This window comes from Pholis gunnellus (genome assembly GCF_910591455.1).
Source record: "Pholis gunnellus genome assembly, chromosome: 8".
Taxonomy (NCBI): domain Eukaryota; kingdom Metazoa; phylum Chordata; class Actinopteri; order Perciformes; family Pholidae; genus Pholis; species Pholis gunnellus.
Window position 1 is genome coordinate 10,480,769 of NC_136534.1, and position 21,057 is coordinate 10,501,825.

The window sequence follows — 21,057 nt, forward strand, 5'->3', positions numbered from 1 at the left end:
TTATGTCAGCTCTGCCACTATTGTAAAGTGTCTCCTTCACATTGTTTCCTATATCGGCTTATACTGCCCAATCCTTATAATCCCACTGTAGTCTGAGTCAAATATCTGGTTCCTGCCGTGTCCTCTCACCTTCTTCTAGGATGGGATTTCTGTATCCTCCTCTACCTCCTCTTCACGTACTGGATTACAACTGGGCAACTTTGAAAAGTGACACCTAACAGGTTAGGATAGAGTTTTGATTAATGTAACTTTCTGGTTGATCATTTATCATGTTTTTGCTGTCAGAAAAAGGAAAAGTGTAACAATTTCACCACTGTATATTCTGTGGTGAATAAGGTCATGTTTAGATGATGCAATGTTTGCATGTCATGTGTAAAATAAACTCACAGTGCAATAAAGCGTGCAGTGTCGCAAACTAAATAAAATGGCATACAGAGGAAGTGTTCCTTGACAGTCGATTTAAAGCTAATTAATCCATATTTGTTAGTATCCAGATTGTTGAGTTGACAGACTACTTCATTTTGTATTGGAATAAATCTGTTATATTCATAACCAACGTGGCTATTTCACCTTGAGAAATAAATACATCCACTGATTGAGACATCTACAGCTCGACAGTTTCTTTAAAATACACGTAATCTTTGGTTTGCCCCTGAAGTGTGACAGACATTTTTCAGGAAGACGTAAGTCACAACCCTCTACACGACAGTGTCGGTCCAAAACAAACATTCCTTCCATGTGGCCCTGTGTTTAGTGCTTCCCTGACCTGCCCTGCTGTTGCTGTGTGCTTGTTTTCCAGTGTGTTCGGGGGTGTTTGTTTTGTCTGCCCCTATCTATAGCTGTGTCCTGCCCCTTTCTTTCACAGTTAGAGAAAGGAACCACACCCCTCAGGCCTTGGCCTAGTGTATGTGCGTGTGTGGCGTTTCCCTCTCTTGGGATTTGGGGATTTCTACTGCAGTCTCTGTTCCTAAGCAATCACTACACTACGCCAGATACATATACATCTACAACATTTTAAAAAAATAGGAAGTTCCATAAAAGTTCCAATATGCATTACATAAAGGTACACATGTATACACACATATAAATACCCACATATGGAGGTTTTAAAGGAAACACATAAAGGTATAGGCATGTCAACATGTCAATGCAAGCATACACACAGACACAAGATTGTGCACACACATGTGTATGTAAACACATGGAGTTGGCTTTAGCCAATAAGAATGGAGCTTGAATGTGACCTGCGCTTCCCCTTGTGAATATTAAACCCCACGGAGAGCAAAGCCTCCCTGTTTTCATGCTTTGTGTGTGTTATTTCTGTTATCCTGGTTTATGTGTTATCATGGGCTCGTCCTCTGTTTAGTGAGAGCAGAAGGCACATACGCATAGATGCAGTTCCCTCACAAGCAAGCATTAAGCCGGATGAGTGCACAAGTCAGGATAATTGTTGGTTCTGTCAGTGTGTGTGTGTGTGTGTGTGTGTGTGTGTGTGTGTGTGTGTGTGTGTGTGTTTATGCGTGTGTGGTGTAAGACCGTAACAATGTATGCATGCAATCCCCAATGGCTTGCGTATGTGTGCTGGTCTGTATTATAATTTTAATCTGCTTTAGCACATTGTCTGTTTTAAAACTATAAGACACACCTGGAAAACACTGTGTTGGGTTATTTATTCAGTCAATATTAAAACCCTGACAATGTTTTTGCATGAGAATGTTGTCAGACCAGTTCCACGGATAAATTATGAAAGATGAAGGTCTGATCTTTACCCAATGAACAGATTTATTCTATTAGCTGATTACTTTGAATTCACCTGCACTGTGCATGATGTTGAATAGTAGCCAGATATTACCAGCAGAGCTGCACAAAAATTCAGTCATTATGGAGAATACATCTAGAAATAAATCCTGCATTGCAAGTTTGCATTTGACACATGTTGTTACTACTTAGAATACATATTTATTGTATTGTATTGTAAATGAATACAGCTTTAAGTTTTATGAACCACATTTATTCACATACAAACAAATTTTTACTTTTTTTTCTAAAATATGCTGTCTTGATTTTCAAACCAATCTGTATTTATCAATAAATTGCAGGTGTAAATACTCGTCCAGTGAACTGCTCCTGCTGCCATGATGAAACATGAATCCAGCTGGAAGAACAAGTGCCGTGTGGGCTCCCTGAAGTGGTGCAACACTGGGTCATTGGAGAGCCACAACGTATTTGGGAACAGAACAGTCTGTGTTATTTCAGCACAGCCTGTTGGATGAAGGGCCATTTCACAGGCATTATGGATTAATCTTTGGCAGGATCTCTCCAGGATCAAACTAAATTGGATGTTTAACCCCACGTGTCCTAGATCTGAGCGGCCTCTTGTAATAAACCAGGATAGAGAGGATTGAATCTGACCCACATTGGGTTAAACGTCATATACTTGTAAATTAATTTGAACTGACTCCTTATTAAAAGATGAAAATATAGTGTGTATACACACCCTTCCTCAGGTGAGTGTAATCCAAACCCTGAAAAATGATTAAATTCATACTGTAACATTATGTCCCACTATTATATCACTCAGTGCAAAAGGAAGACAAGGATGAGTCTCTGTCCAGTCTTTTTCCACAATCCACCCAACTAATTTTGTTATGAATAAAATACTTTTGAATATACTGTAGTGTTGTAGTTTCTGAATATTCTCCACCTTCATTTCATGACTGACTACTCCCCCAAAAAATAAGAAAAACTTCTAAGAATTTTGAACAGGCAATGCGATCAACTGATGACCTGGGTAAAAAAAAAAAAATGCACAGTTCTATTTATTACTCCACATTGCTGTTCATATTTTGTACACAGAAACGCAGATTCACAGCTGCAACCTCCCATCCCTTCACTTATTTTGAACTGTTTGTTATATTGGGCTGGGTGTAGAAATATTACTAAGTTTAGTACAACAGGAGCAGTGATTGAGGGTTCTAAATTTAACAGGCGCGGTGCAATTTTACACTTCACAAAAATGTGCAATATCTGTAAGAAAAGGTGTAGGCCTAGAGATGTGTTGTGGGTATAATAAATTCCTTGTAAGCACCATTAAAATGCTCAAAATGTCTAAAATTAAATAAAAACTGATGCTGCTTATCAATGAAATTTGACAAAGATACACTGAATGCATAGACAGTTTGCTTGATGCACAGATTCACTGATTACTTCAGAAGGATTTTCACAGACATTACATATGATTATTAACCCTGTGCTCTTAATCCAGAACCAGTAGTCATGTGGTTCTGACTAAAACTTTATTGTAACTTAAGTCCAACTCTGTAACTGCAGTGTTGCACCATCTCTTGAAACACTGTCAATCCCCCCCTGTCTTTATTAAAGGGACATTTCCACATGATTTATTCATTGGGCTTTTGCTACAAGTACAGGCATTGTGTGACAGAAATAACATACAGTTGGGATAAATAATAAATGTGTCACAGAGACATTTACATTTTGAAAGGTCTGTAAACAGTGGAGTAAAAGACGTCTGCATTTTGATTCATGATGGTTTAACACAGTTCCATCAGAAAAATCTGTTCAACGTGCAATATAAATACACTGGGAAAAATGAAATATGCCCTTCAACTCTAGAACTGGTGTGTGTTTTTCAGATTTGTGCGTTGCACTTAAAATTCAAGGTTAAAATCAATGAACTTGATACATTAATCATAGTAACCAGTGATATAAACAGCTACGTTGTCAGAATAGTTTTAGAAGTGTTATATTCCTAGAAAAGGTTTAGGTTGGGTATGCTCTATTTCACTGCTTTTATGAAGAAACTTACAAGTACACGATCTTACAAGACCATGCGCTTGAGTTGCAGGTACAGATTACCATCCAACACAAGCGTGATTACGTCAGACACTGCCTGTTCTGTTTCGACTCAGAGACACAGTTTTCATGAAAATGTTTTCTTGAGTGTTTGATATTAAAACTTTTCCTCCAATATTGGAAAGGTTGGAGGCAAGGTGCCTTGCTCAAGGACAATAGTTAGTAATGAAAGAAGAATTCTGGACATGTCTTATTAACCTCAGATTTCTGCTAACCATTACACTACCTTACCACAGATAGGCGTTTTGGGAATATAATAAAAATATCTGCAACCCAGAGTATTGTTGTTTTCTTGAAGTCACTCACCATGCCATGATTTATTTCCTGTTTGGTGCAGGATCATGCTCCTGTGAGATCACGGGGCTACATGAACCGAGCCATTTCTTTTCAGAAATCATGGCTATATATTAAACTGACTGAAGGCTGTCATTCCCACTGTGGTTTGAAAGCCATTTAAAATAAAATAAATCACTCTCAGCTGCTGTCATTTTTCAATGTTGCAATCTAATGACACAGGGTGGACTCATTCTGGGTGATGTGTCACATATTGTGGATACTGGCTGTGTTGATATAATTCCTGTATATCATATCCAGGGACTACTTTATTGACTGTTTTGAATTAGAGTGTGACTTTCTGTAATGTATTCCACTCACATACTGTAAATACCAGTTAATGAAATAGCCTGTAGGCAGATGACACGAGGGGAGTTCACCTTTGTTTGCCCATGACATTGTTCGCTGTTGAATGAAGGGACAGTATGAAGGTAGCACATTACCTGCTCTACACCTTCTATAACACAGAGATTAAGGGACCAAACACTGACTAGAGGACTTGTAATGCATGTTTAAATTTCCTATGCAGCCTATCCACTTACGTACTTATTATTGAGCCAAATAGAAAGTAATCTGAAAATGAATAGCCACAACTCTGTGATCTCAGAATAAAGGGGAGATCACACTACTCACTTGAAGGACCTCGACTATGCCCACAGATCACTAATAATTTTAATGGCTGAATCTGCTTTTTAATGAAGTCAAGAAAAATGATTAATCTAACTCACACTATTTTGAAGAAATAATCCTTTTAGCAATGCATGCATTGTTTGATCAATTAAGTCTATAATACAATTGCCTGAACTCTGATTTTCTCCCACTCAAAGCATGAAAACAGTAGCGATGATTCACTTCCTTGAAATATTTCCTTAGTGGATGAGATTTGATCTAATTCACAAACACAACTGAGTCTATTTCAGTAATCAATATGGAATCCCTGACAATGACTGACTCACAAATGAATCGCTTACACAAGGTGTTCCAACCTGCTAAGTGACTTTTTCTTTGCCTGTAGGCCTAATCACAGTTTTCTTTAGGAGGTTCATAGCCAATGAACTGCTTGCTGAGTTTACACATGTAGGCTACAATAACAATGTGAATGGCCAGCAGCATAGGGGTTAGGGAACAGAAAGACCACTAATGTTTGACAGACATCCAGAGCCTATTGTTGAGTTTGTATTGTTTGCAGTGTCCATTATTGTGTTTTATTTAACTTAACTTGACACTTTGCATCATCTAGCTTTTTGAGTAGTTGAATGTATGGTATGTCAAATGAAACCCATATTTTGTCTCCCAGAACTGACTTTTCATTACTTTGCTTATTACCGATTGTGTGGACTATTTCATTTCTTCTTCTTTATTTTAATCTGTGGGACTATTTGTTTGTTCTATCTATGGCAGAGGACAGTTGGTGGTGAGAGGAGTGATGCTGTTGGCCTTGTGACTCTCACTGTTTCACCATCTATAGGTGATGGAAATAATGCGCCTTTTCACAGTCCAAGAGGTTTAACTAGGGAGAGGAATCGGATTTCCTTTTTGTAGTCTGCCGGAACTTCATTCAATTGTGTATTCATACTCGTGCTGCTTACTTTGATTTCGGCTTGCTTTTTTCATTGAATCATTTAAAACACAAAACCAAGAGATCCAGTTAGTAAGGTGGGTAATAATACGTGGTGACGCGTAAGAGTGACATAAATCAAAGATGAATCATGTTTTAGTTTCTACTTTATTCGTAGCGAACGGCAGGATATGTAACCGCTGGAGGTGTTCTCCGGTCTATATAAAGGTGCCGCCATCTTACATTTCCCAGTCTCTGCTGTTCCGGCCAAGTCACTATTGACTGACTGACTGCGGAGGGAGTGGACGAGGGCTCCCCGCTGACGCTCGCCTTCTCATTATCCGCCACTTTTTCCACTTCTAAGAGGTTTTTACTCTCCAGGACCCGAGTCGACGGACTTGCTGTGTTGACAAGGGTAGGCTTCAACATTCAAACTAACGGCTGTACTCAGTTTCTCCATCTCTTCTCGTCTGGCTCTAACTGAATGCCAACAGGAATGGAGACGTGTGTAGTGTGCGGGCCGGCTGGGATGCTGCTGCTGCTGCTGCTGCTGCTGCTGCTGCTGCTGCTGTTGCTGCAGCTAGCGAGCCAACGGCTTTTACGGCAGATATGTCGGATATACCGGTCACTGCCTAGTGGGATCTACTTCACAGACGATGCGCACTGGCTTTATGGTAGCTCCGGGTCGGTGTTGTGTAACCTCGACCAACCGCTAGTAGGTTCCTATTAACGCTAGCTAGTGTCCGATGGATTTAATTGCCTTCCAATTGATTCGCGTTATTCTGGATCTGTGAGCGAAGCCGATGTTGTGTTCCTGCTTGTTTTGAATAGTTAACATCAGCTAACTATTGCTACAGTTAGTTAGCTTCACTAGTATTAGCCTCGCGCTGCTGGCCACATTCCACTACTCGGACTCATGTTTGACTTGTGTGTCTCCTTTGCTCGGTTGTTTTGCGTTTGGTTTAACGCTAAACGGATAATATGAGGCGAACATACGGGCGTGTTAGGCTTGGTAACTTATACCGTGGCTTTTGTATAGTTGCATTGTAAAACTAAGTTAGCTAATTAACGTTTAAGTCACAAGCTGGTGAAGTAACGTTGGCACGAGCCATTCCCCCAAAGTTAAGTTGGAAGTTCGTAAAACTGAAAATTATCAGAAACTTGAACGTTAAATCGAGCAAGTTGCCAACACGGTCCCTCCAAACTTGAATAAAAGGTTTATATTAACGCTTGTATTACGTATAAGGTCAGTGGTTATGTTTTCCACTCGTCCTTTTAAACAAAGACCGACACATTCTTCTGAGCTCCAGAGGAGGACGAGGAGGAGCCAGGGTGTGAAATCTGAGTCAGTGGTGTTGGGAAGTCAGGGGCAGCTGTGAGGAGAGGGGGCTACACACTGTTATTAGGATAGCTGGTAAGTGTCTGCTTTATTACATATTTTATCCCTTAATCTCTTTACACATTAATATGTGTTGTTGGGCTGCCTGAGAGGTACAGGCGGTCAACTTGAAGAAGTTGTATACTTCGCTACTTTAAGCCATCCTCGATAACTGAAAACGAGCGATATGATAGTTTCAGATGTAAAAGCTGTTTTGCATGTGGTTTAGTGGCACAAGACGACGTGGTGGTGAGAGTTTAACATGCAGTTTATTATGCTTTGGTATTATTATTAATGATTTAATGGGGTTTGGGAGATGTAACTGATGGTTGAGGACGTTGACGTCTCATCCAGCGTTTTTTTTTTTTTAGTCACGGAAGCTCTGAAACTAAAATGTTTATTTTAGCGAAATGATAACAACACGAGAGCAGGGGCGAGTTTTTATGCAAATACAGTCTCCGGTGTTTTCATGCCCCAGACATCGCTGCATTGTCTCTTTGGTTTGTTTTTAAATGGGTTAGATATTTTGTTTGCGTCTTTTAGTGAAACCCCCTATCCTATTACACAATGGAAACAAAAAGTGACAAACCAATCATCTCCTCAGCCCAATATCCTTCTGACGGTGCATTAGGACTGTAGCGTGGGTGTAGTCTACACCCGAGACCGGTAGTGGTATGTTTTGAGGTAATCCACCTGCAATAGACTTTTACATGAAGCTTTGCAGCGGTGTTGCCTAATAGTGTAATTTGTATACGTCTTATGACCACTGTTGTGTCTGCACGTGGTCATTTGTATGCAATTTGTAGGTCTGAGCCACATTTTTAAATCTACGAATTCTTTTTTGACAAGTGGTGTTATTTTAGATTTTTTTTTTTTTTTTTTCAGAAATGCTTTTCTGATTAAATCACATAAATTGAGGTTTTTTGGTGTTTTAGTACTACTCTCAAACTATTTGTTTTAATCAACCCCCCCTTTAAGATAGTTCATTGTTTAGCATAATAAGGTAAAAGTAAACATCACACCGCCATTATTTGGATATTTCCTGTTTCTCCATCAGTTTGCAGACCAAGCACTGCAGCGGCTGCAGGCATTGAGCTCATTGTGTTGTTGGCACAGTGAGTGCTGCTGACCCTGCACATTGCATGGCTAACATTGAAGCCTGTGGCAGCTCCTGTCTCTCTGCTTGTGCTGATAATACAGCTGGTTTGGGGTCATTAACTAATATGGATGTATTGAACTCTGCAGGTTTTTTTTTCCACTTGAGAAGAAATGGACTTTGCCGGAGTTGAGATGGATTTAGCTCTTTTGATGTCCTGTTCGCAATAAATACATAATTTTTCTTTAGCCCAAGCACAGCGTGTTCCCTCTAACAAATTAATTGTATGTTATTTAAATGCAACGGCATGCTCGGAAGAGGCTGTAAAATTGAGCTATAAATGTCTGCAGGCCAAAAGAGGGAAATGCAATTTTTAGAGAGTGTGATTCATAAACTGATTTATTTTTTCAGAAGGTAATACGATACTGTTTTCTTTACACAAGGTAAACCTCCAGGCTCACCTGAACTCGCGTTGTGGCTCACATATGCAGACAAAATGGCTTTCTGTTTCTTTTCATTAAGAGAAAATATGATTGGAGAGTTTAGATATGCAAGACTGCTTTGAATTCCAGCTATATATATATTTTCATATTCAAACCTCTTGTGATTGGTTTATTTAGTAATGTAATTGAGGATTATTTTGTGTTCCTGCATTTGCAATATAGATTTTTTTTTTTTTTTCATCTGATTGAAGATGTTTAGTAATGCAAGATTTCCCACATGGCTTACAGATTTCTTTCACGCTTGCCTCCTAGCTTCTGGTGTGTCAAGATAATTGGTTAAACTTGTGCATATTAGACTGTGGGTGTCGTCATGGACCTGTAATATCTTATTTGCTTCGTGGGGTTTGGAATGAAGGCATCTCATGATAGTTGTCGGTCATCTGGCTTTATGCCTAATCCTGATTGAGTTAACCTCTGTGCAATGTAGCAAGATCAACATCCTGGGAAACCCTGATGTTCAAAGGTTCCTACCTCGTAGGAGACGGATCTACACTACTGCAGGACATTTCTTCATGGTTGAAATAGGCCGTCCTTAATTTGATAGATTATTATTTTCTGCCATGTGTTACTATCGAGGTCCTAGCTGTGCTTCCTCCAGCTCTGTTCACAAATGCTGTGCGTTGTATTCCCTATGCTCTGAATAGAGCCAGCCTAATGGATTAAATGGGTGCCCTTGTTCTGCTCTGTGAGGTAGCGTACGAACCAAATCTCCTCCCAACAAATAGCAGTACCGTTTCACCTTTTCATGTCGTGTCGCTTCATGTTTGTCGTTCACACATTGCTGAACTCTGGCGCTCTACATGAACACCATGTTTTCCATGACTGTATTCAGGGCAGTGAACCGGACTGAAGTACACTATTCCTGGCCGTCCGGTTCTGTGCTGGCGCAGTAAGCCTGTCATTTGAGTGTTGACCTGGGACGGAAGGTCTGTGATTAGAATTCATAGGGCTTCGTGTGCCTGTGAGCATGCATATTTGTCACCATTTACATTTGTGTGTGCCTAGAAGATAAAATGTGTTTGATGAAGCTATACAAACAAGGCTGCATGTATGACTTTCTATACCTCATATCATCCCACACACTGCTTAAGCCATCTGACTCTGGTAACTGGTATGTCACTCATTAGTCGTCTGGTTTCAATTGTATGGCTTTTAACTGGACCAGGCACGGCTCTACATATTGGATTTCACATCTGGCTTCAAAGAAACCTCGCGTTTGGATTTTTTGTGGCCGGGCTGCTAGCCTGATATCAAGGAACTCTGACCGTCAACAAAAAAAACTCATTACAGTAAGAGTCTGACTTTAGGGTAAGGCTGCTATTTGTGTCCCAATTGGAGACCAGACTCTGCTGGTTTGCCCATCAAAAAAACAAAAAAAACTACATCTGGCTCTGGAAGCTGCGCCGGTGATAAAGACCCACATTTTCCACCAGTGTGAATGAGAAATGGTTCCACTGTGCACTTTGATTGTATGTTTGATTTGTATGCAGCCCTGTACGGGACATATGGCACCCATTAGGGCAGGGCTAGGTTATGTGAGGGCAGGCCTGCAAAGCTTGGGAGGATGGTGTGTGAACAGTGAATTTGAGTTGCTGTGTTTGTGGTTAGAAGCAGCAGTCTTGGAGCCTGACTCAAGATTGTGTTTTGAAGTAGAGTAGTTATCCATGAGTGTATTTGCATATTGGCAGCCATTTAACTCCCACACATTCACTGGCACTCATGGCAGACTGGATTTTTACCACAGCAGGGCTGGCTGCTTTGTATTGTATGTCTTTCATTTAGTCTAGTTTTTGTGCTTTATCGTTTACTTCAATGATATTCTTCCTTAGGATAACTTGTATAGAGAGTTTTCAGGCAGGATATTAAAAAGAAAAGACTGTTACACATTTGACAAAAGTGAGAGCCTAGTGTTTTGAATCCTTGCAGGACGTTTAAACGGTTATCGGTGACTAAAGATCAGCAAGGACTGTTTTGATAAATAGTTACCAACACTTAAAAACTATTCTTAAAGTTTCTTAAATTTGAGTAGTGAGTCTTCTAAAACAACAGGGTGTATAATAGGTCAATCATAGTCAATCACCCTCTTTGCTGTTGTCTGCAAAATGCACTCGGCAAGCCACAACGTATTTTGATGTGTGAAAAGATAGTGGCATGATCTGTTATTTGCTGCTCGGAGACCTGAAAGGTGAGTCTCCTTTCGATATAATCACGGGGATTACATCACATGATAATCACACACCCTGTTGATATCTCTGAAACAGGACATCCAATATTCAGGGTTGTGATGTGGCATTTCCTGTCGGTATGTAAAACAATAGTTAGCGCACACCTCTAAAAACGATCGCGGTTGGGTCCTGTCACTGCCCGGTCTTTGGCTGACTTAATGGTGCCTCTGGCAGAACCCTGTATTTCCTGCACAGTAAGAGTCATTTCAAAAGTAACAGGCTATTTTACTGGCAGAGGTTATTTATTGCATTGTGTTTTTATTCTATTAGAACTTTCAAAATCTGAAATAATCTCTCTACCGTCAAAATGTGGTGCATCGTTGAGCGATCACACAGAAACTTGAAATATCAAATGTGATTGTTTTTTTTCATGGCCATTTTTTTTACATTTCTTTCAGACACAAACATCAAAATTGTTGCTGTCGCTACATCTGACCTTGCAACAGTAACCCAGAGTCGTACACCTGTTGCATCGAGCCTTGCGGCAAGAAGTGGCTGCTCAGAATTTGAATCCAACACATTTACTCTCCATGGGGACAAATGAAAAATAGTCCGCTCAATATTCTTTTTTCCCCCAAAAGAAGTGGGTTTTTGGTTAGTTTCATTAGTAATATTAATTCATAGCCTGCAGACACGGGGTTGGAGTAATTTTTAAGTCTGTAGTCGTGCATCATGCTGATGTTAGAGCAGTCTTGTATGTAATTATAGAAATATATACAAGGTAATTGTACTGTATGCAGCGTGTAGTTTTTCAACGCGTTTTCTCAATGGATGGTGCTAAATGAAGGTCGGGTCATTGAAGGCATTTGATGTACTTTTAAAGAATGTGTAGTCTTGTATATTTTCGTACTCTAGATTATGTAGAACCAGTGTTGGCACGTCTGAGTTTTTAACTTGTAGGAAAGTCTGTCTTGTATTTAGTCACCTCTACTTTCTCTAGGATGTCCGACCTGGTACGCCACAAGTTAAAAGGTTTTGATCTCTAGTTTCCTGTCGGCTCAATCTTGAAATAGACATTTACAAAATATATTTCTGACTCTATGGCTATTCAGCCCCCGTTTGTCTCATTTTAGCCATGATTTTCTTCTGCATTTTTTTCATCTCCTAATTTTGTGGGTTACTGTCATAACATATCTTTTGAGTATGAATTGGAAATACTTATTTTTCAACTCCCCTTGTTTTTTCCTGAATGAATCCCCTCCCCCTGGCTCTACCTCTCTCTTCTGCCATTGCCGGTGTTTACTTTCCTGCCGAGTGTGGTTTCGGCTTCAAAGCCAGCACAAGAATGCGACTGCCCTCCTCCCTCCTGCCCCATTTCTCCCCACCCAATGCTCCACTTCCCCTGTCCTTTCCCACCTAAATAGTGTCTAGCTGCTACACTTAATGGTGGCTTTGTGTGGCAGCAGCTGCTGTTTGTATGTCTGCCCTTTAACTAAGGAGGAAATCCAAGAAAGGAAGGAGGCAGGAAAGGATAGAAAGCGCTGGAAATTTACTTTTCTGGACTATTTTTCTTCTGAACCAACACTGCCATTCATTTCTGCCGGTACCTCAGCTGTGAGCTTTATTTATTGTTAATTGGCTCATATTTGACTGGAAGGAAAGGACTGTTGGTGCGCAGGGTAGAGGGTAGGACTGGTGGAAGGAGAGATGCCACTGAGGCAGTTTGACTGACTGCTTTTTTTTCCTCCTGTTTTCAGATCAGGAAGCTGTGTCGGCCGCGGTTTGAGAAAGGAACATGGCTTCCCAGGGTGAGTTGATAGTTTACAGACACACACACTCAAACTCTTTCACCTCCACCGTGATCATTTGTCTGCATCTCTTTCTCACACACTAATGCGCATTGACTAGTACACAATGTGTTAAACTTGCAGCATTTCAGAATGGCCTCTTCTCCCTGTGCAGATTTATGTTCTCATTAGAGCAAAGTGAATTAGTTATTGATTTCAATTTGAAACTCAGAGCACATGTAAAATCAAACTTTCTGCCTGAAGAGACTTTACTGGTAAATCTCACATCATTGAAGTATGAAATGGCAAGAGCAGCAGGTTAGAAATCCTTCATTCACAGTGGTTATAAACTGAACTGGATTAATAATTGTGATTATGTTACTAAACTACATTGTTGTAGCCATTGTTTAGATGGTTGAAACTCCACTGTTTATTAAAAATTGCAAAGCCGACTAATCCGGTTTCTCTGCATTATATTGTCCGTACACAAAATTTGAACACGGAGTTCATGTGGGGGAACCAAATTGCATGTCTTTGTTTATTTACTCAGCTACTGCAAATTTGGTTAGACTGATGTTTCCAAATGTTTTTCATTATCTTTATGCACAATTTCTAATTCTTTGTCTCTCTCCAGCTGATCTGATGGAGCTGGACATGGCCATGGAGCCAGACCGTAAGGCGGCCGTCAGTCACTGGCAGCAACAGTCTTACCTGGATTCAGGCATCCATTCAGGGGCCACCACAACGGCTCCCTCTCTCAGTGGGAAGGGAAACCCTGAAGAGGACGATGTCGACAACCAGGTCATGTATGAGTGGGAGCAGGGCTTCAACCAGAACTTTGCCCAGGAACAAGTACAAGGTAGGTCATAATACCTACAGTTTATCGGTCTAAGGAGGAAGGCACTTATGGCCCGAATAGCAGTTTGAATCTCAATGTAACAAAACAACCGTTCTGTTTCCTCTACCAGACATAGATGGTCAGTATGCCATGACGCGTGCCCAGCGGGTGCGTGCAGCGATGTTCCCAGAGACTCTCGAGGAGGGCATGCAGATCCCCTCCACACAGTACGAAGCAGCAAACCCCACCAATGTTCAGAGGCTGGCAGAGCCCTCGCAAATGCTCAAACATGCTGTGGTCAATCTGATCAACTACCAAGATGATGCCGAGCTGGCAACCAGAGCAATACCAGAACTCACCAAACTACTCAACGATGAGGACCAGGTAGTTGCCCATGAAAACCATGGCCGAGTATTGGCTTTGAATTGTTGTCTTTTTGTTTTCCCGTCGGTCCTTCCCTAACATGTATGCCTGTCCCCACCAGGTTGTAGTAAACAAAGCAGCAGTGATGGTCCACCAGCTTTCAAAGAAAGAAGCTTCTCGCCACGCCATCATGCGCTCTCCTCAGATGGTGTCGGCCATTGTCCGGACCATGCAGAACACAAACGATGTGGAGACGGCTCGCTGCACCGCAGGAACACTCCACAACCTGTCCCATCACAGAGAGGGCCTGCTGGCTATTTTCAAGTCCGGAGGAATACCAGCTCTAGTTAAAATGCTTGGGTATGTGAGAGGAGGATGGAGGGATACTGAGGTTTTTCTTGGGTTTTTCTTGAGTTTCCATTCATTTGATGTGCTGTAGCTCACCAGTACAGGAAGGCAGGAAGCCGTGTGATGGGATGTTTACACCGTTCCTGGTGGAAAAAAATGTGCTGTTTTGGCCAAAACCAGATTTGTTGCAATCCAGAGTTGACAACATAAGCATAACTTTGTTTCAATGTTGGTAATAAGCCTCTTTTATGTGATATCAATTGTGATAAGAGAAACATGAAAGCTTGCAACTGGCTGCTAACGCATCAAAGGCAGAGAGGAAGGACCTTTGAGAAGCCTAATCTAATACTATTCTAGTTGTGGATATTTCCCCGTTGGACAGTAATCTAATGAGCGTGTGTTTGTTCTGCAGTTCACCAGTGGACTCCGTCCTGTTCTACGCCATTACTACTCTCCACAACCTCCTCCTGCACCAGGAAGGAGCCAAGATGGCTGTCCGTTTGGCTGGGGGTCTTCAGAAAATGGTGGCTCTGCTCAACAAGACCAATGTCAAGTTCTTGGCCATCACCACTGACTGTCTCCAGATACTGGCCTATGGGAACCAGGAAAGCAAGGTGAGGTGTAACTGGGACAGAGGTGTGTGTGTGTGGTCACAAGTTAATACTGTGTTAACACGTGTTAATAAATTGGTCTCTGCTTGATACGATAAGGCAAAGTTACTCTGTTACTCTAACATCAACCCCACTAACCTTTTTGTGCCTTCTCTTCTTGTGCAGTTGATCATCTTGGCCAGCGGTGGCCCACAGGCATTGGTCAACATCATGAGGACTTACACCTACGAGAAGCTGTTGTGGACGACAAGCCGTGTTCTCAAAGTTCTGTCTGTCTGCTCCAGTAACAAGCCGGCCATTGTTGAAGCTGGTATGTTTGGGCTTCAATATCATTGTGCATGTACAGTGTATTCATGAGTGAGGTTCTTTCTTTCAGCTTATTCTAAATGTGTTTACAACTTTAATCACAGCAGCGCAAACTGCTTAGTCAAATAACATTTAGGAACAACTTTTCACATGCATAGATAATCAACCTTTTTTTTCTTATCTTTGTCCCCCTGTGCAGGAGGCATGCAGGCTCTGGGACTCCACCTGACAGACCCCAGCCAGAGACTGGTCCAGAACTGTCTCTGGACTCTCAGGAACTTATCAGATGCTGCCACCAAACAGGTGATGAAAGAGGATGAACTAATCTATTTTCTTGCTGCTGTTGAACTTCATCTCGGTACCAATTATTCTCCATGCTGTATACCAACCGGTCCTTTCACGCTAACTTCACAATTGTCTTTGTCTCCAGGAGGGGATGGAGGGTCTCCTAGGAACTCTGGTCCAGCTGCTCGGCAGTGACGACATTAATGTGGTGACCTGTGCTGCTGGCATCCTGTCTAACCTGACCTGTAACAACTACAAGAACAAGATGATGGTCTGCCAGGTGAGTACGCACCTACTGTTCTCAAATAGTGTCTGCTAAATATTTAGACCGGAGTTTGTGTCCTTTCCTTATTTATAATTCAAGATAGTTTAAACTTATTATTAAAACTTGATATTATCCACCTAGTAACCGTGCGTCTCTGATGTCTCCGTTAACCTGTTTGACCACCTGTTTGTTTGTAGGTTGGAGGTATTGAGGCATTAGTTCGCACAGTGCTCCGGGCCGGCGACAGAGAAGACATCACAGAGCCAGCTATTTGTGCCCTGCGTCACCTCACATCTCGACACCAGGACGCTGAGATGGCACAGAACGCAGTCAGACTGCACTACGGCCTGCCCGTGGTCGTGAAACTACTGCATCCGCCATCACACTGGCCACTTATTAAGGTACTCGCACAGACACGCCAGCAGAGGCAGCCACACAAGCAGCTTATCACACTGTCTGTCCTTTAGTTATTTCCAGTTAAAATGAGCTCACACTTGACCGCGCCTTGAATCTAGACTATTGTGCCGAACCTGATGCAGTATTACTTCTGTACTTCCTGTCTCTCAGGACCGAATGTTTTGTTGTGAATTTAGAATGCAGTACAATACTGCTGCAAGTTATTGAAACCTGCAGAAGATCTGCAACTCATGATCGTTTTAGGCGCAGTCAAATATAGAAGCTGCAAAACAGTATCTTGTAATGTATTTGTACAAAATAATTTGACAAGACAAAGCTAGTCCCAAATTACAAACCCAATCCACCATCCAGAAGGAAGGATTTATTAGATTCCGTGTTGATAAAGAATGCCTTTTTTTAAATGTTGTAAATGTATACCTGGAAAATAATGTTTGGTTGTGGTTCTTTGTCAGATGTGACTAATGGCTACCTACAGTTGACATTTAAACGTGTTTGTTTGTCTGCAGGCTACAGTGGGTCTGATCCGTAACCTGGCTCTGTGCCCTGCTAACCACGCTCCTCTGAGGGAGCAGGGAGCCATCCCCCGACTGGTTCAGCTGCTGGTCAGAGCACACCAAGACGCACAGAGACGCACCAGCATGGGAGGCACGCAGCAGCAGTTTGTGGTGAGCTAACATACACGCACACGCGCACACACGTGCAGAAATCAATGTCTCACAAACTGTTCCCAAAGAAAATGTAAACCTAGAACTGATGATTTCTTTCTTTGTGATTGCCACCATTGCCTGCTCATCATAAGAGTCTTAAAGGGCGCACTACAGTTTTAACTTGACTAATTAAGTGTTTGTGTCATTAGGAGGGAGTTCGTATGGAGGAGATTGTGGAGGGCTGCACAGGAGCACTTCACATCCTGGCCAGAGACGTCCACAACAGAATAGTCATCAGAGGACTCAACACCATTCCACTCTTTGTACAGGTAAACAAAAAAATACTCGAGGTAGTTTACAAAAAAAGAAAGCTGCCATTGTGGTTCCAGGATGCTTAGAGTTCAATGAATTGTACCACCTGTTGTGTGCGTGTCCTTGCACTCCAACAATCTATGCTTGTTGCCTCCTTTCAGATCATTTGGGAGTACTGTGAAGGCTGAGAATATATCTTTTCCTGTGTTTGTTTGTGCAGCTGCTGTATTCTCCCATTGAGAACATCCAGCGTGTAGCAGCAGGCGTCCTGTGTGAGCTGGCTCAGGATAAAGAGGCCGCTGAGGCCATCGAGGCCGAGGGAGCCACCGCACCGCTCACTGAGCTATTGCACAGCCGCAACGAAGGAGTTGGTACGTTCACCAAAGAAAACCACTAATCTACACGAGGGATAATCTTAAACTATGCAGATGTTCAGGCTATGCCAGTCCAGCTGAGAAATTCAGTTTTCCACAGACAGTTGTATTGTCTCCTCTCTGCTGTATTTGCAGTAAGTTGCTTTTTGACTAAACCCTCCATCTTCCCTCAGCTACCTACGCTGCAGCAGTTCTGTTCCGTATGTCCGAGGACAAACCCCAAGACTACAAGAAACGCCTCTCTGTAGAACTCACCAGTTCGCTCTTCAGGACTGAACCAATGGCCTGGAACGAGGTACGAAACGATCAAAAACGGGTGTTTTCAAATTGCTTTAACTGTAGATTTGTACACTAAACGGATGCTTCTGCACCGAAATTGACTTCAAAATGTCTGTCTGTGTATTGCTCTGCAGACCGGAGACCTAGGTTTGGATATTGGAGCACAGGGAGAACCTCTGGGCTACAGACAGGAAGGTAAGGCACCTCTTCACCTCTTCACCTGGCTGGCTGGGAGACTCATGAGAAACACAGGAGGGGTCATGGATGTCACTAAAACCAAAAATGTCCTCTGCGTCCCTCAAGTTGATGACTCAATGAAATGTTGTTAGTCATATGACCGAGCTCCATCTGCCCATCCTAATTATTGCAGATGGCATGTTTGGCTGTTAAACAGGCAACTTGACACGTTGGTGAAGGACAATGATGCTTTCAAGTTCAGGGTGGAGATTGATTTATTCCTGCTGTCACTCAGAATAACACAGGTGGCTCTAAGAAATGCAAAACTGGTGCTTTTAGTTCTTGGCGCAGTTGGCCATCACAGTTTTATGAGTGTCCCAGGACCTTGGGCTGTGTACTGATCAATAGGATAAGAGCCCAGGGTTGGCTGTTTATTTTAATTTGCACTGCTCTCCATTCCTCCAGCACTAACGGCTGTACTTGGCTCTGGGCCAGTCAAATGAAAGCAAAGACTTGATGTCGGTAGATGTATTGGAGGAACACACTGGCCACCGCAGATAGATTTCTGTTGGCGGAACCAAACTAAACACCGTGAACTGAGCCATGAGTTAAGCTGAAGTGCTGTAGTTTGAGTTCACCGGTAGTTTAGTGTGCTGGAGGATGGAGGTGTGCCGTGTTGCTGTGCAGTGTTTCGCTTGAATCCTCGTACTACTGTGTGAAACGCTTGGTTTGTTAACATGCTTCTAACAACCGCTCTGCTTCCCCCGCTCTACCCCATCCACTCCTTCCTCCCCCAGACCCAAGCTACCGTTCCTTCCATTCAGGGGGTTACGGAGGGGACTCGATGGGTATGGAGCCCATGATGGACCACGATCTGGGCGGGGTCCACCACCCTGTCCAGGACTACCCCCCCGTGGATGGGCTGCCTGACCTGGGACACGCCCAGGAACTGATAGAGGGCCTGCCACCCGGCGACTCCAACCAACTGGCCTGGTTTGATACCGACTTGTAAATACGAAGACCAACATTACACTACACTTTCTACTAGGTAAGATCATCTTCACTGTAGCCTTGTATCGGCCCAAATGATTGGGAGGCGTTTTTTGGGGCAAGATGTAAAAATATAAGTCCAAGGGAGAGGAGAGTGGCTGTACTCACTGTGGCTGCTGCATGTTTAAACGGTTCCTAATTGCAAAGCTGTGTGTGTGTTTGATGTTGCTCTGTTTGATGCGTGTGTGGTCCTAACCAACGTCTGTGCCCTGTCTCCTCCCCCCCTCATCCCCCCCCCCCCCCCCCCCTCCCCCCTCCCCTCCCATTTTTCCACTCCATCCATCCTTTGCAGCTGTATCATGTGATCTGGATGAACCTGCATTGTGATTCGCCCATATGGAGGAGGCGGGTTTTCAGAAAGTGCCTGAAGAAGACTCAACAACAGCAAGCAGAGTTTCCTGTCTATGGGAACTCCATTGGGACAAACTAGATTTAAGTGCGGTTCTGGTCTCAGCCTGATGGTGGGCTGACTTCAAATCCTGACACGACACACCGATTTTGATCTCAACTATTGATTTTTGGAAAATGCTTTTTATGTACTTTGTTTTCTTATTTTTACTTGATTTGGTTGTTTTACCTTTTTTATTATTCTTTTTCCCCTCAAGTCTATAATGGTACAAACTGATTATAGTTTTTTTTCATTATCCTGAATTATGATATTCATCTTGTTTTTGCAGTCCCTTGTATTTTAAGTCTCTGGTAGTGTGGAGTTTTCTTTTTCTTTTTTTTTTTGTGGTAATGCTCCATCCAAGTAAAGAATCTGATCACATTTTAAATGGTGTCCAAACACTAAAGTTAATCAGTTGAATTGTATTCTGATGAAGTGTAACATTGTGTAGCTTTTGTATAAAAAAAAAAAAAAACATGAATTGGAAATCATGGTCCAAATATCAAGCTATTTTCTTGCTTTAAAGGTGGACACTGATGTGTCTCTGCTGTTCCAAAGGGGGTGTAGCTGACCTAGCTGGATGGGTGTGGCTGTGGAAGGACGGGGGTGGAGGAGGGCTCTTAATAGTCTACTGTTACTAAGGGTGGGGAGGTAGTAGGAGGAGCTGGTTGCTGTAGCCTGCTGTGTTCTGAAACAATAAAATGGACTGTCATTTCACCTGGACGCCTCCGCGTCTAATTTCACAAACACCTTAAATCCACAAGGATATAAAGCTACACAGTGAGATGACGCTGCTCTTAGACGAGACCAATTCCCTGCTTTAATTATGCAGCATTAGGACATCAGTGGGTGTATACGGAACAGGTTTCAGACATCAAAGGTAAGGATGAGATGAGACCGCTGTGACCCTCTGTTCAAGGCAACAAATGACAGCGAGGTAGTGAGGTGTGCAAAACGTGTGCGCCAGCTGCAAGAACGAGTCCATGAAGCAGGGTGCCAGGTCACTCCAGTCTTCCGCATAAGAGTTTGTCAAATAGCGGTTAGTATAACTTAATGGCTATTACACAACACACAGTCTTTGCTGCAGTGAGATTAGTAAGATTTGAATATAAAACTAGTATTTTTTTCAGAGGCCATGAAAGACTGTAGACATTAGATGACTCTTACAACATACTATACACCCTTTTGATTATTCTGACAATGTCCAATGTATACAGGTAAACTAAGTGTAACATCAGGCCCCTCTGTGTAGAGGGTTAGGGTCTTAAACTATGTGCACAGTCCCTGCTGCCATCATGCAGAACATCTTAAATTGTGTGGCATAAGTCCTAAAAAGAGACACAGTTCAGTGTGTGATGGCATAAAGAGAAACTGGCTGTAGTTGGGCAGTGTGTCGCTCACAGCCACATTCAAAGTACACATTAGTCACTTTATGTGATGTCAGACATGTGACGATGCTGACTGGAAGTATCTGGACAAACCCAGAGGACAGTGGTTTGACTCTCTGTAATCCAATGCAGTTTAATGGATGCTTTGATTTAGCTCTCAGCTATATCTGTTACTGTCAGTGAATCCCTCTACATGACTCATCAAATGTGCAAATTGGATCAATGAGTGATCGGATGCCACACAATCTAATTCACTCAGGTCTCACAGATTTAGGAGCCGGTCTCAGAAGCTGTTGGATTTTAACAATCACCAACT

At 42.3% G+C, this 21,057-nt stretch overlaps 1 protein-coding gene across 1 annotated transcript; it reads left to right on the forward strand.

Moving 5' to 3' along the window:
• The first annotated feature begins 6,035 nt into the window (after positions 1 to 6,035).
• ctnnb1 (catenin (cadherin-associated protein), beta 1) lies at positions 6,036 to 19,893 on the forward strand. Its single transcript, XM_079164311.1, has 17 exons — positions 6,036 to 6,179; positions 12,664 to 12,714; positions 13,328 to 13,552; positions 13,662 to 13,915; positions 14,016 to 14,254; positions 14,655 to 14,856; positions 15,019 to 15,163; positions 15,359 to 15,462; positions 15,590 to 15,724; positions 15,907 to 16,110; positions 16,633 to 16,791; positions 16,983 to 17,102; positions 17,306 to 17,456; positions 17,633 to 17,754; positions 17,873 to 17,933; positions 18,713 to 18,963; positions 19,258 to 19,893. The coding sequence occupies exons 2-16, from the start codon at positions 12,702 to 12,704 to the stop codon at positions 18,925 to 18,927; spliced, it is 2,349 nt and encodes a 782-aa protein (XP_079020437.1). The 5' UTR covers positions 6,036 to 6,179; positions 12,664 to 12,701; the 3' UTR covers positions 18,928 to 18,963; positions 19,258 to 19,893.
• Positions 19,894 to 21,057: the final 1,164 nt, after the last annotated feature.